The 26,119-nt window shown below is 37.0% G+C and overlaps 1 protein-coding gene across 2 annotated transcripts in view; it reads left to right on the top strand.

The window, feature by feature from the left end:
* CNST (consortin, connexin sorting protein) overlaps positions 1-26,119 on the top strand; it is a 57,443-nt gene that overhangs the window by 8,360 nt on the left and 22,964 nt on the right. The window contains exons 3-10 of one of the 2 annotated variants that reach the window (XM_040551217.1): positions 451-6,843; positions 7,048-7,485; positions 14,857-15,062; positions 18,654-18,684; positions 21,177-21,263; positions 21,733-21,847; positions 24,035-24,056; positions 24,231-24,327. In XM_040551217.1, the coding sequence (XP_040407151.1) occupies positions 7,098-7,485; positions 14,857-15,062; positions 18,654-18,684; positions 21,177-21,263; positions 21,733-21,847; positions 24,035-24,056; positions 24,231-24,327 (946 nt within the window). In that variant the 5' untranslated portion in view covers positions 451-6,843; positions 7,048-7,097. The remainder of the gene's footprint in view (positions 1-450; positions 6,844-7,047; positions 7,486-14,856; positions 15,063-18,653; positions 18,685-21,176; positions 21,264-21,732; positions 21,848-24,034; positions 24,057-24,230; positions 24,328-26,119) is intronic. The other variant, XM_040551218.1, reaches the window with a different exon arrangement.

The raw sequence follows: 26,119 nt of genomic DNA on the forward strand, positions 1-26,119 counted from the left end.
CATGTCTGAGGAGAGCGACCTCCTGATGCATGTATCTGACATGGAAGCAGAAAACCTGTAGGAAGATCTTTTCTTCCTCTAGTACATTATTTCAAAGCAGGACACAGGGTGAACTGAACAGTCAGAAGGACGTTAATGACATTCTCTCGTAGTGAGGCTGTCCAGTGATGGGATTGTACGTAAGACTGTCTTGTGAAGCGATAACCTACTACAGAGTCCGTGCTCACAGCATGGCAGATTTTTTCTGCAGGGATGTCAGGCTGGAAAACAGAAGTATGTACGGAATTTGTTCCCCTCCTTTAGAACAGCAGGATTCTAACCATTATGTGTTGCAGATAAAACACAGTGCAGAGCAGGATTCTGCTAGCTGGAAGCGGTCTGGCTTTATGAGACGATTACAGCTGAATGAAATGCCTACCCTCGTTGTCTGCTGTCTCTTTCCATCTGCAGCAAATAGTGTGATGGTCAAGTACATCTTCAGCATCTGATACTTCCCGTTATTCTTGGCTGTGATGAAATGAGGACACTCATTCTGGCCATCTGGTGATAATATTCCACATTTCTTCAGGGATGTCTTGGGTTGCAGATCAATGGAAAAAGCAAGCAGTAGTAGAGAAATTGCTCTTGCACTTTCTCAAAAGAACTAGTTACTGTGTTGTCTAGAGTTTCTCCATCATTGCATCTTCATTTTGGAAGTAAATGTAATTGTTTGTTAAATAAGATCAATGATCTTTCTTGTATGCAGAAAGTAAGTTGCAATAATAACAATTTGCCGTGCACATTTTCATTTTGAATGGCCATTATAGTTTTCACATTGCTATGTATTTATTTATAAATATGAAATGAGATACTAATATTTAAATGTCCTATAATATATCTTCACTCTGGCTATAAGAAAGATCATCAGATTTGTTTTTTCTTCAAAGAAATACGCGTGTTAGGTTTTGTCATTCTTCAAATTATACAGTTTCAGCTCTTCCTTTTTTATTTTTCTTTTCTATCTAGCAACAAAAGCCACAACTCTCTAATATATATATAATACATATTGTTTTAAAAAATCCTGTTTCCTTTTAACAGTATCAGCACTTTTTTTTTTCTAGGACTAGTTGTCCTAGATGTTGGTTATATTAAAAATACTAAATATATATAAAAGGGACAAAAGTCACACAACATTAAAGAAAAATAAATTCCCTTAATCCTAGGTACTATCTACTTTTTACCAGTCTTTAAAATTAAAAGTTGCTAAATTTCTTCTTTAAAAGGATGGCGATTCCACATCTCTTGACAGCTGGCTTGGTTGTTCATATGGCAACCATTTCTAGGCTGAGCAACTGTTACCACATGCAGTGCTGTTCCTTCCCCTCTAAAACTCTTACCTTTCTAGGTTCTCTTATTTGCATACACTGTGTGTGTGTGTGTTGTGCGCAAAAGAAAAATACACGTTTGTAATTGATTAGTGTCTGGTAGGGTGTAATGAATCCTCCTGTGCCTTTAACACCTGTTACATTATCTCAGGAATATCTGTGAGATATTTCTGAGATCAGTAAATGAAGTACTACGCAATATATTCAGTAAGCGTTCACAAAAACCATTAGCTTTCCAGGATAGAGGAGCTGAGTGTCAGTATGAGGGTGGTTTTTTTTCATTTGTGCCCTTTTCAAATTTTGGCTTCTTCCTTTTTTTTTTTTTCAGTGTTCAGTCCCAACAGTTTTGTTTAAGGTAGTGTTTCCTTAGTAAGGGCTGATGGAAGAAAGTCACTGTATGCACGTACAAAAATGAGCAACTAAAAGAGTTGTTGAAATTATATGAACTACATGAAAGAAAACACTGAAGAACATGGACTTTTTAAAATTGAAATTGATTTACTTCAAGTAGAACTGAGTGCCAGGGTATTTCTGTAACACACGTACTGTCTGTATTCAAACAAACCTAACTAATTTTTTCAATTCAGACTTCCTTTTAGCCACTTGGCAAATATTTTCCATCCTATTTTTATTTGTACTATAATCACCATGATTTTATATGCCAGTTGCATTAATCTGTGTGGCAATTGAAATTGAAGCACTTCCATTTATCATTTCTTTTTAATTCAGGTCTGCACAATTCTGCTTAGTGTTGGCTTTTATGTCAACTTTGGACAAATAGAGAAGGGAGGAAGGATATGCCTGGCAAGAAGCAAACTTTTTTCTTCGTATGTTTTTGCATATGGTTCGTTTCAATGGCAAAACAGTAAATAGAATAACTGCATGAGAATGGTCTTTTAAATATAGCTCAAATCACTAGTGGGCTTAATTCCAGTTTTGTTTATAAATAAGTGTTACTAGTTGCATTTTTTAGGCAGAGCTCAAGTTCGTTCTCACTGGATTTAGCTGTGCTTCTGTAACTTCCTGGTGCCTTGGCAGCATCAAAAGGATTAACAGCAATATTGAAAACATGGAGGGGAGGGGGGCAGCAGGGGGTAAAAATCCTGTTAAAATATCAAGTGCAAGACTATTCTAAATTCTTTGAACTAGCTCTTTTTGGATTTTCATCCTCTGAGTCACAAGGGTTGTGGAAAGGAGTAGATTTAAAGGCTACTTTTATTTGGAGAAGTACTGAATTTCAGACTGTAAACAAAAGTTGATCAGCATGAGCTGCAAGGGCTCTCCAGCCTCTCAGCTAGAGAGGGACTATCATTATAGCCACATATATTATGTTGAAAGGAAATGACTTAATATTTTCTATCAAAAAGTTAGCTTCCTCTATATAAAATGTCACTTGTCAAAAGCATCTTTTCCTCGTTTTGCACGATCTAATAGGAAACACCTTGTTCAAATGCATTCAGTTCTCTGTTTTCCATGTGTTAGCTGTTGAAAGGATAAGCTGTTGTCTACTGATAGGAGCAAAAGAGTAGTGGTAGGACATCCTGGTTTTTAATTATTGCTGTTAAAACTAATTCCTCATTGGCTTTGGGCAATTCGCTTTATCCCGTTTTATTTGATGTGCCATTTAATCCTTGAGCTGGGAAGGGCAGCAACAGTTAGTATTTCATCTGCTGGGATGAGTAAGAATTAAACCTTTAATGTGGTGTCTGGGATTTTTTTCAACAATTTAGAACAGTTACCATCTATAAATTGTTGCTATTGTATTGGTGTCTGTAAAGAATATATTCTGGTTCTGATTCTTGCTGTCTGTCCTCCTGTTAACTTCTCATTTCATGTTTAACTCTCCTTGAAGGCAAGGAGCTAGAATAAGGAGCATACTTCTAATGAACAGATAGATTCTGCAGAATCTATCTCCTCTTGAGATCCCTTATTTGTCTTACGCTTAAGGAAAGCCATTTCTCTTGTTTGGTTGCCAGAGGAAGACACAACTTACGCCTTTCCCACTTTGTACAATTCATTAGTCTTCTAGACTGACTTTTTAAGGTGCGTGTATGCTAAAGGACAGGCAGTACTTCTTAGCAGGACTGGTATGGCTGGAAATGGCTAACAAGTCCTTCGGGTAGCAAGCAGAAACTGCGTTGTCCTGAGTTTGCTTCTGCATTGCCCGTCTGGCTGCGGCTCATCACCTCCATGTGCTTACGGGGAACTCCTAAAACATCCTGCTTGGAGACCCCCGGGCACCTGGCACACCGTCATCGTAACGCTCCCTTTCCAGTTTCCTTTACAGAGCACGTGTAGGTTGAAGTGGTATCTGAGGGCAGGTGTAGCTGCCCGTGTCTCGCCGCTCCTGTAGAACCAGTAGAGCAGTACTTGGTGGAGTGACCCAGGAACACCTGAGTGGAGAAGTAAACTCGTGCTAGTAAGGGGCAGACTACCCAAGTGATGTTTGTGCACTTCCTGGCACCTGTTAGCTTAGCAAAATTGATGTTGTGTTAAGGATTGTGCTTTAGAAATAAACTTTTCAGGAATACTAGCAGAAATAATTTTAGGACAAGTATAAAGGGCAGTCATGGAGAGTGACTAAAGCCTGTGAGCCCTCTCTGAAGCAGTGAAAAAAGAGAAGTGGACAATTAGGAAGAGTTAATGCTGGAAACTCTCTGCTGGCTGTGTGCCCAACAGCTAGCCAGAATAGATGGCTAGCAGCAGTTGCAGTAGCTGGAGTGCATGTGAGCACGGATAGCTTCTGTGCTGACCTCTCCACCTCTACAGTCCTGTGCCCTTCCCTTTTGTTCCCTGCGAAATGTACGAATGGACAAAGAAGTTGAAGAAAATCCTGGAATTGACACCTTCTTTCCATTTCCTTAGATCAGCTCTGCATACACATTTGGCTTCAGAACAGTGTCTGAGTGAGTCCTTGGTGAAAGGAACATAAGAGTCATACCTTTTTCCCCCTCAGAATTAGTGAAATTGATTTTTAATATGAACATTTTAATTAAGAATTATTTTGTGCCTTGTACAAAAAGTAGATACAGGAGTTTTCGCTTCATGATGTGGCCTGTATCTTATTAAAGATCCCACCACTCACAGCCATAGAATTGTAGGATGGGTAAGGTTGAAAGGGACCTCTGGAGATTTTCTAGTCCGTTCCCCACCCTGACTTAAAGCAAGGTCAGCTGGAGTGGGTTGCTCAGGACTGTGTCCAGTCGGGTTTTGAGCATCTCCAAGGATGGCAGCTCTACAACCTGTTCTGGGCAACCCCATTCCAGTTTTCAATTGCGCGTACAGGTGAAGCTTCTTTTTATGTTTAAGAAGTGTTCCTTATACGCAGCTTGTGTCCATTGCCTCTCGTCCTTTCATTAGATACCACTGAGAAGAAACTGACTCGTCTTTACTTCCTCCTATCACATTTACATATGTTGATGAAATCTCCCCTGAGCCTTCAGGCCAAAGAGTCACAGCTCCCTCAGCCTCACCTCCTCTGCCGGATGCTCCAGTCCCTTAATCATCTCTTTGGCCCTGTCCTGGAGCTGCTTCAGTACGTCCATGTATTTTTTCCATAGAGCCCTGAACTGTACCCAGCACTCCAGATTTGTCTTGCCAGCGCTGAGTAGGGAGGAAGGATCACCTCCCTTGACCTGCTCATCCTAATGTGACCCAAGATGCCATTGGCATTCTTTGTCATGAATGCACGTTGTTGGTTCATGGTCTGTTGCTGCCCACCAGAAGCCCAGGTGCCATTTCTGTAGGGCTGCTTTCCAGCGGGGTGGCCCTTGGTCTGGATCAGCACATGGGGCTGTTCCTTCCCAGGTGCAGGACTTTCCTTTTTTTTTTTTTTTTCCCTTTGTCAAACTGCACGTAGTTCCTGTCAGTCCATTTCCTCCAGCCTGTTGAGGTCCCTGTGAATGGCAGCACAACCCTCTGGCGTATCATCCACAAACTTACCACGAGTTGACTTGTCACCCAGGTCGTTAATGAGGTTAATGAATAGTACTTAATGAATAGTCATTAATGACTAGTACTGGGCTCACTGTCAACTCCTGAGGATACACCACTCATGACAGGCCTCCAGCTGAACTTTATTTGGCTGATCACAGCCCTCTGGGCTCAGCCATCCAGCCCGTGTTCAGTTCACCTCACTGTCTGTTCATGTAGCCCGTACTTTGAATGCTTGTCTATAAGGGAGTTATGGGAGACAGTGTCAAAAGCCTTACTAAAGTCAAGGTAAACACCATACACCGTTCTCCCCTCAGCCACTGAACCAGTCATGTCATTGCAGAAGGCTAGTAAGTTGGTTAAGTGCTATTTACCCGTCATAAATCCATACTGAGTACTCTCAATGACCTTCTTGTCCTTCACGTGTTTGAAAATGGTTTCCGGGATTACTTGCTACGTCATCTTCCAGGGATTGAGGTGAGAGCAAGCAGCCTGTAGCTCTGTGAATCCTCCTCCTAGTCCTTCTCTAAGATGAGTGAAATTTTCTTTCTTCTAGTCCTTTTAGCAACTGTAAAGGTTGCATAAGAATGCTTATCCTCTAAGGTATCTTTTCATTTTTCTGCAATTTGAATTATTCTAGCACGTAAAATGAAATGGTATCTTGCATATCTAGTAAGCATACATTTCAGTTATATCAGTTGTGTATATACTGGGGAAGAAAACCGAGGAAAGTTTGGTGAAACAGGTTTCCTAAAATGCCTTTTCCTTTGAAGGAAAGGATAGGAAGCTGCCTTAGGAAGCTTGTCAAAGCTCTTCTGTAATATAAGAGTGCTTGCCATTTTTTGGATTTCTTATTTAAAATATGTGAGATTAATCTAATTAGATGTATGTAATGGAATTATATTTCATTTATATAGTTGCTAAGTTAAACCAGCAGTAGTGCTGTGCTTCCAAAAGCTGAGGAAAGCACCAAACGCAATTACAGTTCTCTGTTAGGTTCCACATAACTCTGCTACTAAGAGTTATCCTTTTTTCCTGTAAGTATGTGCCTAATTGCAGCATTGATTAGAGCTGCATGTTCACTAAAAGGGAAAATTGACCCCCGTTGAGAGTAGGTGGTGGATTAGGTTTTTTTATTAACAAACCATCTGCTTGTGTGTGTACTGAAGACATGTTGAATGTTCTCTTGAAAATAAAGTGACAATTTGAGTCAATAAACAGGTTTTACTTTCATCTAATTCTTGTACCATGGCAAACATGCAGATACTGTGACTGACAGAAATGAAAGTTCTGCTTCCATTCCTTCCTGTCTTGTTTTGTGTGGTGGTTTTTTTTTTTCAGGCGAACTATGATCTTACACAATAAGAATACTTTTATTTTAGCCATGGATTTAAACAGAGGTGGTGGTTTTTGTTTATCTTTGTGTTTTCCTTGTTGCCTCAGTTATAACACCATGAGCACTGTTGTGAAGATCAGCTATGCTACTGGTCATTTAACTGGAACCAACTGTAACTGGATAAAAATACAAGTTCACAGATAGCTTTTAGTATGTAGTTAGGCTTTGTTTCAAAACTTATAATGGAGCAATGGGTTGGAAACTTATAATGGGGCGACTATTGGAAACAATTTCCCCATACCTTTAAATTATATTACTTAGCTAATGTGATTCTTTATTTTCTGGAATTAAGCACAAGCTTATTCATCTGTCATAATATGTATTATAAATGCTTCTTCTGGTTTTATATTTTAGGTCTAAAAATATCTGGAGGGGAATTAAGTGGTTCAACAAGTAACGCTCTAATGGATGACAGAGAATTTCCACCAAACGATCTACAAATAGACTCCAAAGACAATCTTCAAGATGACTATAGGGTGGAAAGTTTGGCTTCGTATTTGGTTTCTTCACCTGATGAAAATGAAAATCAACTTGACAATGATGGGAATGAGGTTCTGACCAGTAGTAGAACTGCTATGGGAAGACAGGATAAAGGTGAGCAGGACAGCATCAACAATAATGAGAATATGAACAGTGGAGGCTGTACCCCAAGCTGTAAGGAAAGTGAGACTGAAAGGACATCTGTAAAAGCCCATATGGACCCCCAGCTGGAGGAAAAGCCTGTTATAGAAAAGCAGCAAGGTGGAAAAAGAAGTCCAAGAAGCAAAAGAAGCTCCGGAAAAAAATCTAAAGGTAGTTCCTAAAAAACATGTTTTTATTCTGTTTACTTAAAATAATAAAACTGTAGTTTTAATCTGTGAAGTGTTAAGAAAGTTACATTGTAAGTGCCACAGTAATTATTTTCATGTTCCACTAAAATATGTTTTAGAGTGTTAATAGTACTAAATCAGATTCAATTCTAGAAGTTTTCATTGTCTGTATTTGAATTAGTGAGCTATGTAACACATGGAACACATTGACGAAGGATGAGTAGAGGGAGGTGCACAGTTTCAGTATGGAAATTGGGCTGACTTCCAAATCAGAATGGCCAGAAATTCAGGCAGTATGTTTTGGTTTATTTTAGGTGTTGAAGTGCAAGATTTTGGTGTCTTGATATAGAGTCAAGATTTGACATCTTGGTATGAGTACCAACTATCTTGGTTTTGGCCTGTTGCCATCAGAATTTACTTAGGTTGTTTAAAGCTTGATACATAGTGCTAGGATTTGCATTTCAGGTAATGAGCCACTCAACAAATATGTTTCTCCCAATTTTTCATGTTACTTCTCCTTTATATCTTTTGGATCTGAATTCGATAAGGAAGATATAAAAGTTTATTACTTGTTCTTATTTGAGGTGTTTATTGCCTTTTTGAATGAGATTGTCTGCATCATTATGCATATTAGGATTATGCCATAAATCATATATCTTATGTGTCATAGTGCTGCAAATACATTAATTAAAAGCAGTGTATTTCATCCCATTGGTATCTTTTTGAAACTTACTTGGAACAACTGAGTCACTCCTACTTTTTTTTTCCATGTATTTTTTTCTTCTAAGGATTGAGAAGATGGGGAATTCAGCAGTTTAAAATAGGTAGTTTTAAAATACGATTTTCTTGCCAAAATTCTTCTATGGCCTAATTCTGCTAAACGATGATGATCTAAAGGGACTGCAAAATAGGTAAAGTGAAAGGAAGGAAGCTTGTGTTCCATATCTTGTACATACAGGCAAGATCTAGAAGAGAAAAAATATGTTTTCTGGTAAAGATTAGGGGATACTGAAATCTGTCATCATGAGGAGAATGATTTGTCCTTAAATAATGAAGAAAATCAGTGAGTATATCTTGCAATTGTAGATTTCATGTATAAGATAAGAAAAGTAAAACAAAAGAGGGATTGGAAGAAGTAATTGAGGACTAGTAGTGGAATAATTTTTTTAAAAAAAAAGTTAATGAAATGTAATATAGGTCTGTGGACAGAAGTATCTGAAGTATGGTGAGAGGAAGAAATAAATAAATTTATCCAAAAACTGAAAGTTATACTTTGCCCATATTCTGTTTCCACTAGTTTGTATTCTTGATGATGAATGCAATCAACAGATGCAGAAGTACCGCAGAAACAGCTGTGCACAGTAGATGGCAGTTCTAAGGCAGAAAGCTGAAATAAAGAAAACTTCCTGAAAAACCTAGAGATGCAGAATACCGCAACAGGGAAGAATATCCTGCCTGCAAAGTTTTTTAAGGAGTTTTCTTGGGAATAAAAATAGAATCCATGTGAACAAACTCTAACTACTTTATTAATAGAGAACCTTGATCGTTACAGTAGGAAGATCAAAACAAAAATTATATTTCCCATTGACTATGGGTTAATTTACATTAAGCTTTCTAGTTATCATCGCATGGTGGTTCTCCTGTTTTCACACAGTGCAGTGACTGTCACAATTTCTTGATGTTGCAGATGTCTTTATTTTAGTGAGAACCTTCCTTTTTTCATTTTTAACATCAGCTATTTTAACTAATTCTTGAGTATCCCTCTAGTGTCCCTCTACATAAAGAACCAAACTAGCTTTCTGTGCTTTATACCAATTCAGAAGGAGAATAGTCAAACACAGAGGAAAATCACTGAATGGGTGACAGCAGAGAGTCACACAATCCAGTTAGAATCTCAGACTGAATACTTGCAGGACATGTATTATGGTGATATTTTTTCATTTTTATTTTTAACTATTGAAAAATCATGGATGAGCTGGCTTTGACTCATAGATATAGAAGAGTGTTATGAATCGTCCTCTCTTTATATATAAGCAAACCTGTTACTGTCGCTGTTAAATGTTAAATCTGGAAAAGCTGATGTTTGACTTAAATAACACATCTGTATCTAGTCGCTTGCTGGTATCTAAAGGAGTGAACTTGGAGTATGGAAACCTACCTTTTATTTTTTCGGGACTTGCTCAGCAGAAGATTGGTGATCGCTAGAGAAGTCCCTATTCCCCTCCGAACATATGTTTTTACTTCAGGAGAAAGCGAGTACTGCCACTTGCAGAGTGTTTGAAACCCTCTAAATACTTTCTTATGAAGTATAAACAACTACAAGTACTTGACTGTTATGTTTCTGTATATATTTGCAATGTGTAGGAGCTACAATTATCCTAGCTTCTACAATCAGTGGCGGAGATGCAGGAATTACTGTAGCAGTTGAAGATCCATCTTGTTGAATGTCCTGCCTCTGACAGTGGTCAGTAGAGGATTGCTAAATAAGAGTTCTAAGGACAAGGTGAAGAGAGATGTTTGATAGTGTCTTCTTGCCACCAGAAATTGCCTGTTCAGGATCTCCTTGGGTGAGAATAGACAGAATCCAATGGCTTCCAGTGAATTTGCCGCCCGACTTTAGTTGTTTCTCCTATTCTTTTTGTACGCTAATAGTTTTGAATAAATATATCCGATAAGGAGGCCACTGGTGATCAAAGGTGTGATGTAACTATAAATGGACAAATTTAAACTTTAGTGATTATTCATCCTTGGATTCCTTGTAGTGAATCGTACTTGCTGTAGTGAGATAGAGATAGTGATTCATGGAGCATCATCTGCTTCAGTGTATTTTTATAAATGTGGATCTCAAATTATCCCCGTTCCCTGAAAATAATTTTGTCTTTTTCTGAAAGGTCATCCCTGGCATAATTGGTAACTTCATATTGTAAAATCACACTGTGTAATTCATGAACATAGTGTAGCATGGTGTCTTGCACTTGATTGCTTTTCCTGGTGTTAAATTCTGCAACACACACTTTTACTGTAATTATTCAACTTATTTCATGAAGTAGCGTAAAGATGGGAGGGAAAGTGAAGCAGTTGGGATGGATTTGGTGTTGCAGCAAATTAAATACATGACTATAAACTGGTCACATTTTATGGAGAGCCAAGCAGAGTCATTTTACTTGTTTGCTGTGCTAAACAAGATTTTGAGCTTGCTCAGCTATAGTTTGATCTTTAACGATGTTCCCCCCAATACTCCTGTCTGTTTAAAAAAAAAAAAAAAACTCTTAAAAAGGAGGTATTTTCAAAATACTTAAATACTTTGGGGGGGGGGGGTTATGGTTCTTGAATGACTCAGTCTGAACCAGCTTCCTGGTACTGAGTACCAAAAATGTTTAAAAAAAAAAAAAAAAAAAAAAATTAGAAATGTTCTGTACTAGAAACTTCTGTTACTGATGAGAGATAAAACTAACTTTAATTGGTAGCAAATACTACACGCTTGTACATCTGACATTTTCAAGCAGGTGGCAAGAGCATCATAATTTCATATACTGGAAGTACTGACAAAAGCATAAGTGAGACGTGGAAAAATGCATTTGTTGCTTCCATTCAGAAGGTCTGTCAAAGCTGGAATTTTGTTCAGACATGGGGCTGCTTCGGTGAACTTTTAGAAAACTTACGAGAAAGTTTGCATCACCCCTTGTCTTAGGAATTGTTGGCACTCCCAGTTGGGCACAGAAGATGTCAGTTAAAAACTTTGTGAGTCTGGCAGGTCAGGGACTCGAACTTAGGTATTTGCCATATTCCAAATGAGTGCTCTCACCATTGAAGAGGTGGTATCTTCTGTTTCGTTGTGTTTTTTTGGTTGGTTTGTTTTTCTCCACATTTCTTTTCACAAAGGATTTTAGTTCCACTCTAGTATGGAACAAAGCGTGCTTTTCAGTATTTATGTTTTGCAAAGTGAAAATATTTCTTTAAGTTCATATTTCTTTAAATATTTCTTTATTTCTGATATTTCTTTAAATATCAGACATATACATAAGATATCTGTCTTTTGTCATTGTTTTTTTTTTTCAAATCTGCTTTAGACAGAAAGATTGAGTTCCATGAAAAAGTGGTGGTGTGTGTCCTTTTTAAGAATATGGAGAATAAATAGGTAAAGTGGGATCTTGCCCCATAAAACTTTTATGATAAAATTATATTCCTAAGTGTTACTGCCACGAGAAACGTTCTTGGTTTTGTTGTTACTAAGGCACAAATGCTGTCCTGGGTTTAGAATTATCCTGAATGGCTCTGATGTGTTGCTTCAACTTCAGTGTAGTAAGTTGAGGGCAGAATTGGATTCCCAGTGGGTGACAGCTCAACTATATATAGGAACAATATGCAGTGTATAAACTATGTATTAGAGCAGCGGTACCAAAATAACATTAAACTGAAGTTGTTGGGTTTTTTTTGTGATAGTTGCCATTGTGCATGTTTCGTGTTTTGATGTGACGGGTGTTTATTAACTCCTTAATCAAGTGCAGTTTGAAGTGACTTCTTTTTTTTCCAGAGAGAGGTTTGCTAAAACACGTGGACCCTCTCTTCTTATTTCATGACCATGTGCCAAACAGAAACTTGTCTCTTTAAATACAGCCTTCAGTCTATCTCTAAAAACACCTTCTTGTTTGCATCTTGCATGCATTTATGCCTCCTGTTGCTTTTGGCACACAGTAAGTGCAAATAAATACTGGAAAAGCAGAGATGTACATTAATATTGAAAAAGCAATATTAAATTACACCCATATTTTGTCTGGCAATAAGCCCTGCAGAAACAGCCACCCACAGAGATTATTAGTGCTCCTGACCTGGATAATTTACAATAGAGAGTTTGTAAATAACCAAAAATAAAACGGTAGAGCCTTCAGCAGACAAGTCAATGCCTTTCTTAAGCCCGAAATCTCAAACCTGAATCATCACTGTAGGGTTTCAGTGAACACAAGGGAGTCTGAAACAGCTGAGTGCTCGAGCTGCCGAAACAGCACAAGAGCGATGGTTACAAAAAGAGATGCTTATTGTTGGGAATACGTTAGCTTGACACAGTGTCCCCATGTATCCTGCTTTTAACTGATAACATGATTTCCAGAAAATGGGTGTAGTTCAGGAATAACATACTCATCATAACTTGAGTTTGTAAAAGTTTATTCTGCACTTCTCAGCGTCTTGGTGTATGTATCATCTATACAAGTTGCTTTTTATATGTTGTCTAATTAATTGTGAAGATAACTTCAATAAATTTTTAATTTCACAAACATATTTGGTGACTAAAAATAGCTATGGAGCTGTGAGTGGCTTTTTTTTTTCTTTATTTACTTTTTTGTTATATTTATTATACTTTTTTATAAAAAAAAAAACCAACTGTCCTATAAATGTATCAAATTCAGTGCATTTTTATGAAAAGAAATTGTTCATGAATTGGAGGAATCAACTATAGTTGATTCCGGGTAAGCACCTACTCTCTTGTGCTGGTTTAATAAACACAAGATTGGTGTATAGTCCATTCAGCTTGCCTCACCTTCTCTACCTCACAAGTCTCTATCCTGTCCGCACTCGTCTTTCTTTTCTCCTAGGCGAAGAGTCCAGATGTAATAGTTTTTCCTGATGCACCCTAACTCCTAATTTACTCTGAGATTTTTGATCCTTTCAGTTGTTCTCTGTACTTGCTGTTAATCCTGTATACCAGTCTTGAGATAAGAGATGGGAACTGTGCTGCCAAAATGCTGGCAGTGCAAGTCAGCAAAATTGTATCTTCTGTTTTGTTCTCAGCAGCCTTTCTGGTTGTGTCCAATGTTTTGTTGGTTTTTGTTTTGGCACATGCTGCACATAGGCTGATGATTCCACAGAGCTGCCAACAATGACTCCAAGGTCTTTCCTGACTTTTTTTCATCTGGTTATGAAACTGGAATTTTACAGGCAACATTTTAGATAATTTTCATAGATTTATTAATTTTACCTACTCTGCATCTCATCTGCCACCTTTTTGCCTGCTCAAGTTTTTGAGGTCCTTCTGAACTTCATCACCTTGGCTCCAAAGACGTTAGTATCATTTGCACAGTTTGAGATTTCATCGACCATCTTTGACTTGGAGAAGGAAGTAAAGATACTGAGTAAAAATGGTCCGTGATAGTCCCTGTCACCCTGGAGTATCCCACCACTGACTTTTTTCCATTTTCAAAAGGAACCATCAAGCCCTACCTTTGCTTCCAGTCCTTTAAGAACCTCTCCTCCGATGTGCTGGCAACTTTTCATTTTTAGAAGAAAACAGGGATTTGCACCAAGAAATTTTTTTCCTGTAGTATTTTTACGCGGTTACACTTTACATGGTCTTTCACCATGCCAGTCCTTCACGGGCGTGCCCACCTTTTTTACTTCTCTAAAAATTGTAGGCAGGCAACAGTGAACTGGGAAGGAGTGTACCATGTGGGTTCTGGTTTTCTGCCTAGCACGAAGTTCTGGTGGTTCAATTCAGTTCACGCTTCCTTGTGTCGTTGGTACCAACAGGGATGACGGCTAATGGCTCATCTCCTGGACTCCCAAATAAATAGTCTGGCTACTTAGGGGAGTTTTCCTTTCCACCCAGCAGTACGATCCTCCTGCGGGTCTGTCTTCCACAGTAGAATTCCCACTGTCATCATCTACTTCTTTCTGTCCTTTAAGATCCTGTCATCACCATGAGGAGATGCTGTGTTATCCTCTGAAGAAGGTTAAATTCACTTTCTCAGCAGGAACCTTTCCTTCTTTGGGGCTTCTCCCTCTACAAGCTCCTTAGCAGGCATGAAGAGACAGACCAAGAACCTCATTCACATTCTCCTGGCCTACCCAAGACAGCCACTCCGTGCATCCTCAGTTGGTCCCAGCAAACTCACAGGTGCTCTCCTGGCGTAGGTGGCCACCACCAGAACCCCTGCTCATCACACAAACTGCTCCCTGCCTATCTGCCATGTGCTATTTATTTGTTCTTCTTCTGTCCCTTCTGAGCAAAACTGTGTTGCAAAAACTGTAACATCAGTCACAACACTGTTTTTTAGGTCATCCTGGTCTCCTTTAATCACTCAATCAAACAGTTTAGACTAGGTGTTTTTTCATCCCACATTAAAATTGGATCCCAGTTAGTAGTGTACAAAAATAGCTGTTGTGTGTCTGTCGTTTCAGGTAGGTGAGCTGACATTGAGACAGACCTATTGCAACTAGTTTTGACAAGACTGATAGTTTATTTACTTGCAGGAATGTTATTTCAGATCCTAGCTTTTTATTCACAGCTATTGTATTGAAATTTCCTAAAAATGCGGCTTGACATTTTGAATTCTAACCTAAATACTTGTTCTTTTCAAAGGAGTTCCTTCAGTGGGAACCACAGCAATCAAGGAGGAAAATACTCTTGTTACACATACAGATTCAGTGCATGCTGAAGGTGCTGTTGAAGCAAGTGAAAATTCTCACCAAAAAGAACAAAACCAAACATTGCAGTCCCTTTTCTCTTTGCTCCGTGAAGAGGTTGAGCAGATGGATTCAAAGATACTGCCCCTGTGTCTGCATCAGGTACTATCATTCTGGGTTGTTGCACACAGCTTTGTGATTTGAGACTTTTTCTCATTAGGAAAAAGGTTCATTAATTCAACATATGTCAATATTCATATCTGGACAGAATAATTTGAAGTTTCTATATATAACAGAGGGTCATGGCAGGTATCTCCTAATACATGTTAAATGATAAGTTACCTTGAAAGTATATTCTGCAGTTAATTGAAACTTAAGGGTAAGTTTTCTGATATCTTACACACTTGAAAACAAACTTGCTTTTCTGTGGAAGAGTTTTTGACAATATTAATTTTTTCCCCAGTCAATGAAGTCCTAGAGTGGGTTGGGAAGATTTAGGAAAATAACTCTTCAAAATACCTAAAATATGTTTTGTAGGACACTGGTGTAAATAGAAGACTGCTGATGTTTAAATTATATTTATATCTGTAATTATTTTTACTGTTGCAGACTTCTTTCTAGCATGAACTTCATGCGTGAATGCTGAGATTCACGCTTCCCGAGTATCTACAGCACAGTCACCACATGTGCAGCACCAACGGAAATACTGTGTGATTTGAAAAGCAATCTTTTTTTTTTTTTTTTTTTTTTTTTTTTACTAACTGGCAAAGTATGTTTTTCTGTTGGAAGATCATGGTGCAAAATGAGTATGTGTCTAGAACTTGATTCGCTATTAATACATAGTTTGATTCCGTCAGACTGAGAATGGACTGGACAACATTTTGTTTGGCTACAGCCTCTCACGGGCTAGAGAGAGACGTGAGACAGTGTCTGTTTTGACTTAGTTACATGATCCTTATTGCAGAAATTTGGGTGACTGTAATATTTAAAGCTTCTTCCCTATGATGACGCTCCTGCATCCTTGTTCTCTTTGTTGTGGATAAGAGATGGTTTGAGAGTGTTCTCTTTCATATCACACATCTTAGATGCTTCACATTTGATATAGTGTTGGTGTTTTTTTTTAAATACTTGTGTTTAAGTGAAGTTATTTTATGTTGTTCCTTAACTTATTTGAAACCTAGCATTAGGGTTAACCATTTGTACTTGTAGCCATGTTTAATTTGGTGTTTGTCCATGAGTCAGTAGAAAGGTCTCCTTTGGAAAACAATACAGTTAGGGCAAGAATTTCAAAACACTTCACAAACATTAAGGAGTGTCACTGACCACAATGGAGATGAAATCTGTTCACAGCTTCGTAGATGAGGAAGCCAAACCCTAAAGGGAACAACCTTTTCAAAGTCATACAGGAACTGCAACAGAACTGAAAACAGAATCTGAGTTTCTAGACTCAAAACATGTTAGCCACATACCTTCTCTTTCTTTCTAAGACATATTCAGCATTTTGTATTGGAATGTGTGAAAGACGTGTTTTTATTTCTGAGGTTTATATTTTTTGTTGTTGTTTTATTCTGTTTAGAAGCAAATCCATCAGTGTTCATCAGCTTTCTTGGAAAGTCTACCCAGTTTTCTGGCAAGCACAAATAAGTTTTTGCTGTTGGAAATCTCAAAGATTCCTCTCTTGTCAAGAGAGGAATGGAAAGAAATACGTTTCAGTTACCAGCTTAGTTTCCCTATATAGCTTTAAACCTTTTCCTTTCCAGAATATCAGCTCTGTCTTTTCTGTAGTATTCCCCAGCAACAACTCAGAGACAAAGCAAAATTTAGATTCTGCTTAAAAACACTCTTATTTTTCCGAATATCTTTGGATACTGCTTTCTCTCAGCTGGTTGCCTAGACTCTAATAAAGTGGTGCCTTTGCCATTTTAGTCCAAGAGTTAGTCCTTTATATCAGTTCTGAGAAAGGAGAGGGGAAAAAAAAAAGGCAACAACAAAAGATAGCTTTACTTGATTAACAGAAGAAATGGTTTCCTAACTGGGAACTTGACTTTTCTTCATGAAGTTCTTGCCACCTCCATGCTTGTAGTTTTGGATTTGAGCTGGCTGAAAGCAAAAGCATCGCTAGGAAGAGGTTAGTAAATCTAGTTCAGTAGTCTGCAGTTAATACGTAGCTTTGCTGTAGCAAATCTTTGCATGCCCATGTCCTTGGTATGGAAAGCTCCTTAGTGTAAATATAAGTAATGCCTTGGTAAGCATATATTTACTGTTCCTTTTTGCAGTGATCTATTAAAGGTCAAAGTTGCAAAATTACGCAACCAAGGTAAAGTTTATTTTAAGATGTCACAGATAGAGATCTTGAATGCTTAGCCACAGAGATCTCTTTTTTTCAATTCCTAGCCATTGGCTAAGATGATAGCTGTTATAACATTTAATGTCAGCTTACAATTTTTTTTAAGCTACAAGTGCTAGAGACTGACTTATATTTTTAAGTATTTTGGATGTTCCTGTGACATGTTATTTCAAAGTAGTCTTTCTTATGTTTGGACCTCAGTAGCTGCTTTGGAATGATTTTTATTTTTTTTTTCATAATAAACCCCCTTAGCACTTTAAGGTCTAAATAATGCATTAGGGACCACTTTCTTTTTTCTTGTGTCAGCTCCATGGTATTTCTTTGTTTTGACATGTCTGTATTAACTCAATGTCCACGTAGGTGAACGAGTCTTGAAGAATTGTTGTGATTTTTTTAGGGTTTTGTTGGTTTTTATTTTTTTCTTTCCAGTGGTCTTTTTTTTGGCAGAGGTGTCTTGTTATGAATCCAATTTTAATTGTTCCATTACAGAAATGTCAATTTAAGGAGGAAAAGCCTCAGATTTGTTCTGTGTCATAACAACTACAGTGCATATCAAACGGCTGCCATCTGGGTTAACTACATGACTTGCTCTGTTGTTGAAGAGCTTCAGATATCAAGGTGCTAGGCTTAGTGAACTGACACGGAGCAGAAGGTCCTTAGATCTTTTTAACACAGAACAGAAGCTTCATGAAAGAAAGTGGCAGAAGGTTGCTGCAATGGTGGTGTCTGGATTCTGCTGGCAGAATAGGAGTAACACGGGAAAAAACAAAAAAAACAAATTCAGTCCTTTTATGTTTATCTCATGAATTTCCAATGCTTAAAATTTGAAATATTGTAAACAGGAAGCCTGTTGGTATGTCTCTGATCTTGCAATAGGTAATATTTTCAGTTTCTTTGATCCAAAAATTGTTCTTTTGTCATCAGTCAGTAAGCCTATACTTCTCTATTTTATTTCATGGCACTGTAATGCTCAGGAGAGCTCAACAATATTACTTCTGTCAAACGTAAGGAAGCAATGGTTAATAATAGAATTCAAACTCTTTGACCCATCTCATACCAGTAAATACAGTGCCTCTCTTCTAGGTGATCTTAAAACTTTCTAATATGATTGTTAAAAAAGAAATGCTGAAATAAATGTTTGTTGTAACAAGATAAGACCCAACTAACATTTGGGCAAATTCATTTGTGTGAGTAGACTTAGAATTTCTTTGTTGTTTGATACTCTTTTTAAACATCTTTCCTAGAATAAGAATACATGCACTTAGTCTGAACACTTATGTTCTGTTGAAACTAAATACAAACCTACAAAACAGATGTTTAAAAACTATAATAAAAAGTTCGTATTATATCCTTACCACTCTCATAAAAATAGAGAATGCTAATTTTTTTGCCTTTTTCTTTTGCAGATAGCTGAGACCTATTTTCAAGAGGAGGAATGTATCCTTTTACTTGAAAAAATTATGTGGTATTTAAATAATCTGTCATGATAAAACATAAAAGACATACTTTACAATTGACTCACAGGTTGTGGGTCAGGGGTAGAAAGAAGTAAGAGCCCTAATTTACCTATGAGTGAATATACAATATGTTAGCAAGTCCTTCTTAATCAGACATCTGGAATACGAGTTAAGTAATAAATCCACTTTCAAAACCTGTGCTGATAGAATCATTAGCAGTTGTGCACAAACAAGGAAGTAAGAAAATGTTTTCAAAGGATATCTGTTTTATGGGATAAGTTTTGTTCTAAGTACTAGTAACTGGGAATATGTCCAATCCAGATAGGATTTATATCCTCTTATATCAAATAGGGCACTAGCGTTGCAAGAACAAAATTATCACAACAGTTGATTAGAATAGGTGCTATTAGTGTCTAGGTTAGAATAAAAATACCAAACACTGAGCTAAGGGAGATCAGTAACTTGCATACAATAGCAGCATGTTCTTTGTCAAATGCTATTTAGTCAAAGTCATATCGAAGTAGTTTAAGAACCTTGTCACAGGAAACCGTGGGTAATTGCTTCTGGGAACAGCTAAGGTTACTTTGATTTCTTCATAGATAATGCAAACAAGTTTGATCAGCAAGTTCTAATAGTTGAACTGCTAATAATTACTTCGATATATTTCAGTAATTCTGGGAGAGAGTAATAATATTAAACCTTTAAGTGAAATGATATTTTTAGAAAACCTGTACTGGGTTTTTCTCTGTTTGCTTTTGAATGAAAATGTTCAGACTATAAAAAGAAGAGGCAAGTGGTAAGCCCTTAAGGTATATATGATTCACTAAGGTGCATCATAAATTCAAAAAAATCTGTGCATACGGATTATTTCTTTATTGTGTAATTCGTTACCTTTGTAAAAACAAACAAAATGAAGCAACTGGGCAATTATAATGATTAAATAACAAAGCAAAAGAAGCTCGGGAAGGTATTCTTGAAATTTAGCTGAGATATATTAGGCTGGAGTACAAAACCAGAGAAACTACTGTAACAGTATTTTTAAAGAAATGTTACGTAAAATATCCATCACTATCTTAGAGAACATCCATCAGAAACAAAATATATATATTTATAATGCAACTTCGAAAAATAGAAAAATTCTGTAGAAAAATTACGGCTCTGCATGTAAAAATACAGTAAATTTAAAATGCAGTATACACCTGATGTGTGGAATTCAACACCACAATATAATACATATTTATGAAGGATATCCCTTCTGTACTTGCAGCCATCAGTTTCCTGAGGTTAATAAAGAACTTACTTTATCATGTTGCATAGTATTAATTATCCATGATGGGCATTTTAATTCATCCAGTGTAGAACTGCATATTTAACAATAATTTAGGGTTTGCTGCTGTGATCTCTAAGGCTCTCTCTCTGATCTGTAATTCTGTTTCTAATAACAGATATCTTGAAGGCAGGGAATATTTCTTCCATTAATGTTGTTATTTATAAGCCATGCTATATATGTGTTGCATAAGGCTAAAAAAAAAACAAGTACTCATGGTGTATTCACAATAATTACTTTAGTATTTTAATTAGAATGAATAATGGATTTTTTTCTATATTACTATGAACCTCATTCAGACTACTACTATCCTCTGTATATCCTACTGTATCCTATCTGTATATCCTACTGTATATCCTACTCTGTGTATCCTACTGTAGAATTAAATTTGAAATAGCTGACAAAACATGGCTTTAAACAAAACTAACAACTGAGGACTGATGGAACTAGAATTGTCCTAAACTATTGCGAATTAAAAAAACTATCAGTATACCTTTCTGAATACATTGATAATGTTGAGGGGAGGGGAAAGAGTTCTTCATGTAGAAGAAAAGTAAAGAGAATCTTCAGAAAAAAAGAAAAAAAGGTGTCTCAGCTGTCCAACAGTGTTAAATGCAGTTGTTCGAAAGGGGGATGGTATCTTTGTAGAGTCTGAGTTAGGAAAGTTTTTGGTTTTGGTTTTTTTTAATACTGTCACCAGCTGGTCAATAAGGAGTTGTATTTTCAGTTAGTTATGTTTATTGACATATAATTGTATATCTTAAGAGAGGCATACTAGTATATGTGTAATTGTTTTGCTTTTCATTTACCACAGATTTTATTTTTTGAAAGCAGTTGTCAGCATAGTAACCTTTTGCTCATTTCTTTTCTAGAAAAACTTGCTGGCCACAAGAGATGGGTATAGGTAACTGCTGAAGAGAATAGGGTTTTCATTTTTGGAACTTATTTGGTTCTCATTTGCTGTATTCATGTCTGCTATTGTTTTCTTCCTTGCATAGAAGTCTAGATGCTAACTATTATTCATTTTGATTCAATAATGTCAAATTTCAGGTACATAATGACTGTCCTTCCAAATACGGTGTCAAATACAAATAATTCATAATATGTTTGTATATGTGTGCTTTCTTCTTTAACCTTCCATTAAGATGAGAAGGCAATGAAGTTCATTCAGCTTGAACGATTGTATCATGAGCAGCTACTTGCTAATCTTTCTTCCATACAGGAACAGTGGGGTAAGTATAGGCTAAACTATTATAGTAGAAGGAAGAGATCATTTGTTTTATATTTCTAATTAATAGAGCTTGCGTTTTGCCAGCTTAAAAATGTTAAACAGCAAAAGTATCATTTATATCAGAATTTCTCTAACTTGTTATGAGAAAAGTAATCCTTCTTTGGATTCCTTCTTGCATATATCATGAAGAAAGCACAAATAGCTTATCATTCTTTATTCTGTCAATTGAGATTTTGATCAACAGTTGTTTGGGGGTTATTTTTGTTTTAAGGTTGATTAATATAATATTACGAAAATAAAGCACATTGTAACAAAATACGATGCTTTTTAAACAGTCTGAAACAAGATTGTAGAGCGTATGCAGAGGAGCTGTTAATATTTCTCTATGAATTAATTTAGCATTCATGTTTTGTGTTAAGCAAATATAACTTCTATAATACTTTGCATAAAAATATTTCGGTTTAATTTAGAAAGAAAATGGAAAACAGCAGTTTCTAGTCCAGTTAGAACGCTGAGGAATTCAGCTAAAGAACTGAGTAGTGAAGAGCTGGAAAAGCTTACTAAAGTTTGTTCTTCGCATCAACAGTAAGTATAAGAAAATATTATTACTTTTACAGTACTAATATGCTAGTGCAGCTGTTGTCTACTTACTACTATGGGTGTTTTTAAAAAGTCAATCCCAAAATAAAATCTGTATCCCATTGACTTCCGTAAATTTGCTTATAAAGTGGTTGCTGTTCCTGATATGCAATTGACATGTTTCAGTTACCATCAGTTTTCAGTGTTCTCGTATGATTTGAGGAATGTATAGGGACTAGATCTGGACTGTTTTCAGCAAATCATTACTTTGCCAAAAATGGAGTGTTGAGTTAATTTGTATTTTCAGCCAAAGTAAAAACTGGGAAATGTTCATTTAGGAAGAGACAGACTGCAGATCTGATGATGGTGCTTGTGCCTGTACCTACTGTTCTAATCACTGTTTTTAAATACAGTTGCCTAACACCTCAAACTCCAGTACTCACAACTGCTCAACAGGACTTCATTTGAAAATCTTTGACATTTTAGGACAATCACTAATGCTTTGAGTCATTCTTGTTACCTTCTGTTGATTTCATATGGGTTGCTTAAACATTATGAAGCAGCAGTTCTGTACTTGACTAGTGTGACAGTCTTTGGAAAAGTTAAGAAATCTTTGTTTGAACCTGCTTTGACTGATTCAGCAGCCTCACGAACCATTTTATCACAATATAGCAAACTTTTGAACAGTTCCTGGAGTACACTTCTGTATAGTAACATATAAAGGATTTTACCCATCAGGGAGGCAAAGACCTGTTATTTCATGGGTGAATGTCTTACCCGCTAGGCCTTTTAAGGGACCGGTGAAAAAAGGATACTAGCTACCACTGAAAAATGATCGGCCAAAAGATGCTCTCAATCAGATGGGGAGAGAGAATTTTTTTCAAATACGTCTGCTTTGGCTTAGTCAGTTGGATGTAGCAAAAGCAAAAATATTCCTGTTGTTCACAGAGTATGATGTAGCTTCCACATTTTTTCTGTGGATGACAATACAGAAGTTGGAAAGCACCCAGGCTGACCATCAGAGCCCAGCCTGAGGTTGTTTGTTGTACTCTGAATGCATTTGGGGGGGAATCCCCAGAAAGCATAAGCCTGCATTTCCATGGGAGGTAGAGGCGGCTCTGGCACTGTAGCTGCAAGTTTACTCCCAGAGGCTGCTGCTGCTGCAAGCTTCCACTCTGTGTGCCTGCAGGGTTCCTCAAGCTACATTTTATATATGTGACCTTGCAAGCTCACATGAAGATTAGGATTCAAGACTATTACAATTTATATGCCACAACTAGCAGCACCTCCCTAGGCACTGAATTCTCACCTTGTTGAGAATAATTTTGCTTTCTCCTTCTAATTCTTACATGCAGCCTCACTTTTAAATATAAAAATTCAATTATGTAAAATCATTCCTGGTTCTGAAGAACCCTGCAACTTGATAAAGAATGAGGATTCTGTTCATTTGCAATGATTAGTTCTCTGTATATAATATTACTTTTCCAGAACTCTCTAGGCAAAAGTCTATTAAATATATTTTTTTCTAAGCTGTATGCTCAATTTATTTTGCAATTAAAATAATACTTTAAGACAGGGTCTTGGAAAATATGAGCATTTTGCTTTTTAAGTTGAAAGCAAGGTACACATCGTGCATGAATGTTTACACAGCTTGCAAAGTCCACACTATTAGCAATGCTGACTCACCTGCGAATCCCAGTGGAGTCAGTGGGAGCTGTTCTATCTTACAATAGCCAGAAAATATGTCCCGGTGTAAACAGTCTAAGGAGAGGCAAGTAAGGTGGTGGTGGTGGTGGTTTTTTTTTTCCCCTTCCTCAACCTCTGTTATAGCAATCAGTATTTTTAATACTAGTAGATCCTGTGTCCTTACGTGATTTTGAAAGTTGGCAGTGTTCTCTTTTAGGAAAAAGTTGTACAGGAATTTAGATCTCTTGATATGCTGCAGTAACTTATCTTTTAACTGCTTTCTTAAATAGGTGGGGCAATGTTTGGGCTAATTGGTCTTTTGATTATATTTACATATGGTACAGATCTGTGTTTGAAACTGTCTTGACATGCTGATGCTGTTTCGATGTTAGAAAAGTTCTGTGCTAATATTAGAGCAGAGAAAAGGCTAATAGGATTTCAATGACATTTTTTATGAAGAATGTTGTTGCTGAGTAGTTTAATTTCTTTTTTTCTTCATTGCTGCAGGCCACAGGCACCCAAAAATAAGGTAAGAAGCCATTTATGTGAATTTTGCTTTGCCGAAGATTGCTAATAAATTTACAACTAATATTATTAGACATGGTTTTTCCAGTTCAGTACAGAACCATTTGAAGCTTGAATGTCTCAAAAAGTCACAGTATTCCAGTGCAAAAATGACAGGAAATGCTATCATATTTTACAGCCAGTAGCTGCAGAAATTACGTGGGAAAGCGGTTGCTTGCTCCAGTTAATGGGATCAGAGGATTCAAAGAAAAGAGAAGCTGCTGCTTTTAAATCAGGTATGTGTGTATATGTATGTACGTGTACATGCATTTGTTTGTATTAGTAACTTTTAATTACATGTGCTACACTGAATTGGGGCTACATATTTCTTCAACAGCACAGAAAATTAAGGAGCTTTTTGGGTTTCTTGAAGAGAAAACTATAGTTTTGTTAATTTTTTTTGGTACACACTTTTATGTCATTTTCATCCTTCTGCCTTGGGGAGCAGCTGCTTTATTTGAGAAACGCGTTAGAATCATTGGGTTTTATGAAACATTTGCAAATTAATGAATTGTTAAAATGGAGACAGAGAGGGAAACAGCATCATTAGGCCACTAGGCTGTGCTTTATCTTTCTCTCTTTGAGCAAAAATGTTCTCTTTATGCTGCACTCTGGTTGCCAAAAATTGCCTGAACTTCAGAACCTTTCCTCAAAAACAGCCAGAATTTCTCACGAGATGAGGGTTGGCCTAGGTGACCTCCAGAGGTCCCCTTCAACCTAAGCTATCCAACAAGTGCGTATCAGCCAGGATGTTCAGAACTTGGAGTTAATGAAAATACAGAATAGCAAAATGATAATTCTCTAGGTGTGTGGATTCTCCTCATCTTCGTCCTCTTTTCACTGTGACCACTATACTGATCCTTCTCTGTCTTAGCAACCTAACTAAAAACAAAACATTGAAAACATGGAGCAAACATGCTTGACAGCTCAGAAAGCAGATCAAAAGAACTGAATGTCCTTTTGGTTTTGGATGGTTGAAAAAAAAAAAAAAGGTACCTATAATTACATCATTTTTATTCCAAGTGGGAGCAAAAGCTTTCTGGAGAGCAGAAATCCTGACCTTTTGAAACTTCTGAATTAAGTAGCATTTTTTGTAAATGTTAAGATACAACATCTAGACATATTAAAATTAATGTGAAAGTAATTAATGGTGCAAATGGATTTTTTTCGTGTCTTTCTCTTAATGTAACTCTTGTCAAAATGTCATCAAAACCTTTGGGTTCCCGTGAAGTGCCTGTAAATTAATAAAACTATGTATTCCATTATAAAGCTGTTCTGCTGAGAATTTTCCAGCAGTGCTGAATATTTTGTCAATACAAAGATAGGGGTATTTCAAGCCTAACTCAAGATTAAATGCTTAAGATTTACAAGAGATGTTTTTCACAAATTAGTACGTTCTTGAAGAAGCTATGACTCCTGACCCTGACAGATCTCTTGATCTGTTAAGACAGCTCGTCTTTTAATAAAAGCAATGGTCACTCAGTTACTACTGCCCCTCACAATGTCGATGTGTCAGCAGCATAGGGCTGAATGTTTTTGTCACAGTTAGGATTTGGGCAGGGAGGGCACTGGTATGAGCTAATACAGAAGATGGACAGAGATGGTCCGTAACTCTGGATTTGTTTACGTTGCTCAGTGCTGGACAAAAGATATCCAAGCTGTGGGTAAATGACACAGTGCTCCATTGATAAGGGCTAAAGTAGTATATACGTGAGGCGGAATCTTAATTTTCTCTGAACCCCAGTGGAATCCTATACTACTAGAATTATACGGTTTCTAATATTTATACTAACCAACTAACCTGTTCAGCATGGGCCTTCTCACTGTGAACTTACAATGCTTATCTTCTGCTTTTGTCAGTTTTTTTTTCCTACATCAGAAAGAACCTTTTTTTATTTATTTTTTTCTCCCAACATTCTACATAGAAACATATCTGCCAATATGAAAGGGAGAACTACTGAACTCAGCTGCTGGTAGTAAAAGTGTGACTTACGGTATGACAGTAAAAGGAAATGCACAAGTAGTTTG

The sequence above is a fragment of the Cygnus olor genome, chromosome 3, assembly GCF_009769625.2.
Source record: "Cygnus olor isolate bCygOlo1 chromosome 3, bCygOlo1.pri.v2, whole genome shotgun sequence".
In the NCBI taxonomy this organism is placed as follows: Eukaryota; Metazoa; Chordata; class Aves; order Anseriformes; family Anatidae; genus Cygnus; species Cygnus olor.